This window comes from Lepidothrix coronata, unplaced genomic scaffold, assembly GCF_001604755.1.
Source record: "Lepidothrix coronata isolate B3197 unplaced genomic scaffold, Lepidothrix_coronata-1.0 Scaffold122, whole genome shotgun sequence".
In the NCBI taxonomy this organism is placed as follows: Eukaryota; Metazoa; Chordata; class Aves; order Passeriformes; family Pipridae; genus Lepidothrix; species Lepidothrix coronata.
In genome coordinates, this window is record NW_016690302.1 from 2,644,903 (window position 1) to 2,651,365 (window position 6,463).

Consider the following 6,463-nt stretch of genomic DNA (forward strand, 5'->3'; position numbering starts at 1 on the left):
GTGTCAGCAGGGCCGGGCCGCGGGGCCCCGAGCGGGGGCGGGCGGCGGGGAGGCGGAGCGGCGGCCGCCGCTCCGCCTCCCCGTCGCCCGCCCGCGCTCGGGGCCCCGCGGCTGTGGGGATGTTGGGGGGACGCTGCCAGGAATTAGGGGTCCCAATCCCTGGCAAGTTTTATATGTGGGTCTCCACCGTGTCCCTCAGGCGCGACATGGAGGGACGGGGTAGTCCCTCCCCTGCTCTGCCGGCCTTGAACATACTTGTGCGTGAGGGTTTGCGGGGGGGGCAATAAAGAGTATTAAAAAAACCAGTGTGTATTAAAAAAAAAAAAGGCATTAAGCTGTTAGAGAGGGTGGCGAGGGGTTTTGAGGGGATGCCCTGTGAGGAGCGGCTGAGGGCACTCGGGTTTGTTGGGCTTGGAGAAATGGAGGTTGAGGGGAGACCCCATCGCAGCCTGCGGCTCCTTCCTGAGGGGAAGTGGAAGGGGCAGGCACTGATCTCCCTGGCGATCCGAGGGAATGCCCTGAAGCTGTGCCAGGGGAGGATCAGGTTGGATATCAGCAGAAAAGGTTCTTCCCCCAGAGGGTCGTCAGGGTTTGGTCACGGCCCCAAGGCTGCCACAGCTCAAGGAGCGTTTGGACAACACCCTCAAGGGACAGGGTGGGATTGTTGGGATGTCTGTGCAGGGCCAGGGGTTGGACTGATGGTCCTTGTGGGTCATGAATTCCTCAATCTTGCTGGCTCCTTGGGCTGTGAAATTAAAAACACCCACTCGCCAGAAAAAGCAGAGGGTTTGGATAGTTTTCTGTCTCGGCACTAGGTGGCAGCCAAATGTCAGCAGTGGGGCAGCTGGGCTGGGGACATGGAAAGATCCCGAGGGGAAGCGTTCGGATGGAGAATTGAGTCATCCCGAGGAAGAAAATTGGGTCCGACACCCTGGATAATCCCCCCACCATGGCTGTGCCCAGAGCGCTCTGTGCTGAGGCATCTGAAGTGAACATAATACAGACACATGCTTGCTGTTACGATTAATCATGGAATTAGGAGTAAACGCTCGGGCTTTTGCTGAAAACTGCACAAATAAGAGTGCCCAAAACTAGGGGTTATTTATGTACCCACTGCCTTGTAAAAGGCACGGATTTCAGAATTGTTTTCACACAGACAGGTCAAAATTATCACGGCGCTCCTTGCTCAGCCCAGCCCAATTCCATTTTTCCCTGAGGCTTTTGTCATCTTTTCCCCCTTCCACCTCACCCTGCTTTTCCACCTTGGTTTACTTGCACTGTTTCAATGGCAGAAACAGGTAACAGGGAGCAAGAGAAATACATGATAAATCAGGACATCAAAGAACAAATCTATTCCCCAGCCCACCTGAACTTCACCAGCAAGGCAGGACTCTCTCTCCTCAGTGCTTTCTAAAAATATGTTCTGCCCTCCCATTGGTATTGTTTTCCTTTGTGCTTTCTGAGGAATTTTTTCTGCACTATCACCTCAGCACTTCCAGTGGAGCCTTTTCCCACCTTTCAGCACCTTCATCACCTGCTCCCACAACCCGCCGCTCTCCTCTCTCCTTGTGCAAAAGCCTCGTCCTCCCTCAGCACATCCATGTAAAACCCTTCATCTAGTATTTTCCATTTAAAAAAAAACCCTGTTGTCACTATTCTCTCGACTTTCCCAAAGAAATCCTTCCTTCTCCCCTCAACTGCTCCCTTCTCAGATCTTCCCTCTCACACAGCTGTTTTGTCACCCAGCGTTTCCAGCCTAAACGTGTCCCCTCAGAGCTTCCTTCCTGCAAACCCCTCTTCCTCTGGGTGTCTGCTCAGCCATTCCTAATAACCCTGCCCACTGTTTTCTTAATTGTTACTCTGCAAAGGCACCCTGAAAATCATCTGGTGGTTCTGGGATACCAGGCTAAGTGAATTATCGGAGATGTAGCAACCAGAGCTACAATAAAGTAACGCCAGTCAGGGTGTGTTTGCTTAGTTTAAAACTGCCAAAGACCCCGTCCAAGCATCACTGCTGTAATTCCAAGCCTTTAACAGGAATGTGACACTGTTATCTGCCACTTTTTCTACTTTCAGCCTACTCTTCCCAGCCTTTCTTTCAGAACATCCTGGTGAAATACAGCAGCAGTTTGCTGTCTTGTAAGACTACAACTCCAGGTCTCCATGGAAGCAAAATACCAGCTTTCACTTGCACCTCCAAATAAAGCCGAGCAGCCTTTCCTTTTATGTACCACAAAAAATATCATAATGCAATTAAGAGAGATTCTTTGCCTGAGGCACAGACTGTTTCCTCCAGAAGATTCAAAGCCGGGGTCAGGCTGGGCTTTGAGCTGCTCATATTTAAGCAGTAGCTTTCCTCACATTTAGCACAAGGCAAGGAAAAAAAAAGGTTGTTAATGAGCATGTGATTCTCCATTTTAACTCCTGCAGAAATGGGTATGGCCTGATATTTGTACTGGATATTAGTGGATAAATGCAGGATAATGTAACACCTAAGAACGTACCACACGTACGGTACGTGTATGGTGTGTGGGAGGAAAAACCCCACAGTTATCAGGGGTCAGCAGATGTTTTGCTTGATGTCACATAAAATGAAGCAGGGAATACCCTGATTTTTGTTTCCATACACCAAGATGTGTTTAATTAAAACTTACCCCGCTGAAAATGAATGAGAAACTGAGACATTGTTCTCCACATCTCATTTATAATGCACGGAAAGGAAAAAAAAAAAATTAAAAATAAGCCTTTAGAGAATTAGATATTTTCTTCTATCAGGATTTATATTCTTGTTCTACATATTTTGGTCTTGTCTACCCTCTGCCCAGCATGCTGTTGCATACCTTAATGTTGTCATAATTTTACAGTAGGCCACGGAATACCATTATGACCAATGTTTGGGCAGATTTTCCCACTTTCAGTCAAACAAGATCTTGAACCATTAAATATTTATGAAGTCTTCATTTCTTTTCATTATTCTCTCAATTTATTAAGTTCAATGCCAAGGTGGTACAAGGCTCATTGTTCCTACAGTTTGATTTTCACATCTGGCAATTCGTGACGAGATGAAGAACAAAACAGTAACACTGGTTGACAGAAGCTGACAGAGATGTACAAAATCAGTGGCACTCTCACGGGCCTGTGCAGAACTGGCTACAGGAAAGGCTGACTTGAAACCTTCAAAGACCTTTGACCAAACTCTTAAAAACTGATCGCCTTTTCTTTGCCAGGCTGCTAAAATCAAGTATACAGGCAAGGTAATAAACAGAGAACACTTCAACTGAGTCAGCTGCATGTGAGAAAGAAAACAAAGCAGGAATAACAAACAAATAAAAGGTATTTCTGCCTGATGAAATACAGACCTTCAGTTTCTCAGCCGCTCCCAAGTTATTGAAGGGATTATGATCAGTACAAATACTGTGTATTATTAAGGATTCCATATACTGTCTATACTTACCCTCTACTACCAAGTTGATACTTCACAAACTACTTTCACAAAGAAAAGCAAACAGGTCATTCACCAGTGCTAAACATTTACACAAACAGATCACACATGAACCTGACGTGTTTTAACAGCAACACCCCTTTACAGAAGAGTCGTTCCCCTACTTTTTTTTGCTTTAGGTGCTCAGTTTCTAAGTGATATAAATTAATTCTGTGTTACAGCAGTCGACTACATACAAACAACACGAACTAAAAACTAGCTCACTAAACAAATACCTGACGGTAACTATTTTGTGTATCTATAGTAAAGTTCAAGTAATGATCAGCCCAAGTTTGTTTTTCCTTAAGAAAACAAACAACCAAACAGACAAGACCAACAACCACCAGTTTCAGAGACAAGACCACGAGGGAGATACACTTGTCTATGAGGACTACAGGAACAGATATACCAATAAAATGGGACAAATTCTTAGCACTAAGGCACAATAGAATTAATACTAGAGTATGGCTAAAACCTTACTTACTACAGCATCGAGTGAGTAGTTAATGAGGAGTGTTCCTACGCTCAAAACGCTTGGCTACATTAGTGAGTTCTGTGTTCAAGAAGCGTCTACCTTAGTGTAGCTGCACACAGCATTGCTAAAAGAGGGGATTTCAGAGGGAGGGACGGTGCTCACCTACACTGTACTTATTTTATAATTAAGGATTGGTTCGTACTTGCTCGACAAAATGGAGTTTTCAAACTCAATTTGTCCCTTTGCCATCGCTCTTTGTGGAACTACCAAGATGACAGTTCTAATGGGAGAAAAGCGGGTGTCAGATGTTGATGCTCGCTCGAGCTGACCAGAAACCCCCATTTTGCTTTGGATGGGCCCCAAAAATTTGTGACCAGCGTAAGGTGGGATACAAAACCCACTTAAGTCACGAGATTTAAGTGGGCCTTGGATCAAACACACACTTAGCTACGGGGTTGGTGGTTCCAGCGGTCTGTTCTCCTGAACCTCAAACAACTTTCGCCCAGAGGAAAAAAATCTAGCACAGGCCTAAGAGCAGGAGGGTTTAGGCATAAGTTTAAAATAAGGGGTTTCTGGAGAGTCTTCTCAAACAGGCCCTTGTAAGATCTGCCGCTTGCCCTTAAAAACAGACAATTTCTGGCACTTGTGGACCTCTGCCATTGTTTTTTAATCCGCTGAGATCCCATGAGTTCAGTAACCACGCACAGCTCTGGTTGAAAAGCCAGCCTAGGAGGAAGAAGAGCTCCAAGCACCGAGGGAAACCCAAATCCTCGAAGTTTAGGAGTGGCAAGCCCACGGCTGCGAGAACAGTCTGGAAAACCTCTTCCCTCTCCGGAACGCGCTGGAAGGACGGCGGCGGGCGTGGTGAACCCCTAATCCTGGAAGTTTGGGAAGGGCTGCGAGAAGAGTCTGGAAAACCTCTTCCCTTCCCGGAACGCGGGAGAACCGGGAGCCTCGGCGCAGCGGGACGGGGAGGGAGGGGTCGCAGCATCCCCCGTTACGCGCGGCGCGGAGCCGCGGCGGCGGCGCGGGCCAGCGCGGGGCTCATGAGGTTCTCGGTGATGTAGGCCACGAGCAGGCAGATGAAGACGAGCATCACGCAGATGGATCCCCCCACGGCCGTCATGGCCACGACGATGTCCCGCATGGCCGCGGGCTCCACGCGGAACTCCACGCACTGCGCGGGCGGCGCGGGGCGCGGCGGGGCGTAGCGCGGGCGCAGGCACAGGCGGTACCGCACGCTGCCGTGCGCCTCGGGCAGCAGGTAGTCGCGACATGCGGCGCCCAGCTCCACGCTGTCGCAGGGGAAGCGCGTGTAGGTGCCGTCCCAGGAGCAGTTGAGCGCGAAGCCGCGCAGGGCGGCGGCGGCGGGCGGGCGAGGCGGCCCCCAGTGCCGCAGCCCCCACTGCAGCAGCACGCTGCCGTTCCGCAGCACGTTGGCCACCAGCGCGCCGCCCGCGGAGCGGTGGGCGCGGCACCCGCGGGCCGCGCACTGGAAGCCGCGGGCCGGCGGGCGGAAGCACAGCCGCGCCCCCTCCGCGCCATCCGCGCCCACCTTGTAGGGGCACCACGGCTCGTCGGGCTCGGGGTCGCGCTCGGGGTCGCGGTCGGCCCCCCGCGCCCCCAGGCAGAGCAGGGCGAGCAGCGGCGGCAGCAGGCTGGGCAGGCCGGGCATGCCGGCGGCCGCCGCATGGAGCCCGGGCCGCGGAGCGGGGCGGACGCGGCGCGTTATAAGCGCGGGCTCCCGCAGCCGCTGCGGGGCCGCCAATGGAGAGGCGGCGCCGCCGTTAACTCTCGCTGGGCTGCGGAGCACCCGCCGCGCCGCCTCTGACCGCCCGGGCGCGGGGCTGCGGGGCTGGACGCCGCCCCCGGCACCGCTCCGGACCCCCGCGGGGCCGCAGCCCCCCGGCTCGGGGTGCCCCGAGGGATGAGGCCCCCCGTAAGGGCCGGCGCGGGGGATGCTCGGCCGCCGCCCTCCCTCCCCCGGGCTCTGCGGGCTCTGCTGCGGCCGCTGCCGCTGCCCGGGGCTGCGTCCCCGAGGGGCTGGGGAGCGCGGCTCCAAGCGCTGCTCAGTCCTGCCTTTTCCGAGTTGCAGATTTCGTTCCACACCAAGAAAATATGTAGGTTTTGTTTGTTGGCTTCCTCGGGGGGGGTGTTGCCTTTTGTGTGTGCGTGTGTTTTGATCAGGTTTTATATAGGATCCTCTTTCAGTTTTTATAGCAGAACATAAGCATTTGTCAATATCTAACTCTCAAAAATGCAATAATTATCACCGCTACATGGCTAACCCCCCCAGGAACGTGCCCGCGGATGGTCGGGAGGTGCCTCTGCCCCCCCAGGGGCTCACACCAGGAGGGATGCAGATCCACGGCAGGCAGGGCTGTGGAAGTGGCAGAGCTCCCCTCCAGCTGATGCAAAGCTTGCTCAAAGAAACGGGGGTTACACAGACTTTTTCTTTTCTTTTTTTTTTTTTTTTTTTTTTTTTTTTTTTTTTTTTTTTTTTTTTT

The 6,463-nt window shown here is 52.0% G+C and overlaps 1 protein-coding gene across 1 annotated transcript; it reads right to left on the reverse strand.

Annotated features, from left to right (window-relative positions):
• Positions 1-4,953: 4,953 nt before the first annotated feature.
• On the reverse strand, positions 4,954-5,631 carry FNDC10 (fibronectin type III domain containing 10). The gene has a single exon (XM_017825693.1). It carries the CDS (start codon positions 5,629-5,631, stop codon positions 4,954-4,956), a length of 678 nt encoding a protein of 225 aa, XP_017681182.1.
• Positions 5,632-6,463: the final 832 nt, after the last annotated feature.

What these genes read in the sequence shown, in the direction of transcription:
- FNDC10 (XM_017825693.1), bottom strand. Translation starts at nt 5,631, where the DNA reads ATGCCCGGCCTGCCCAGCCTGCTGCCGCCGCTGCTCGCCCTGCTCTGC.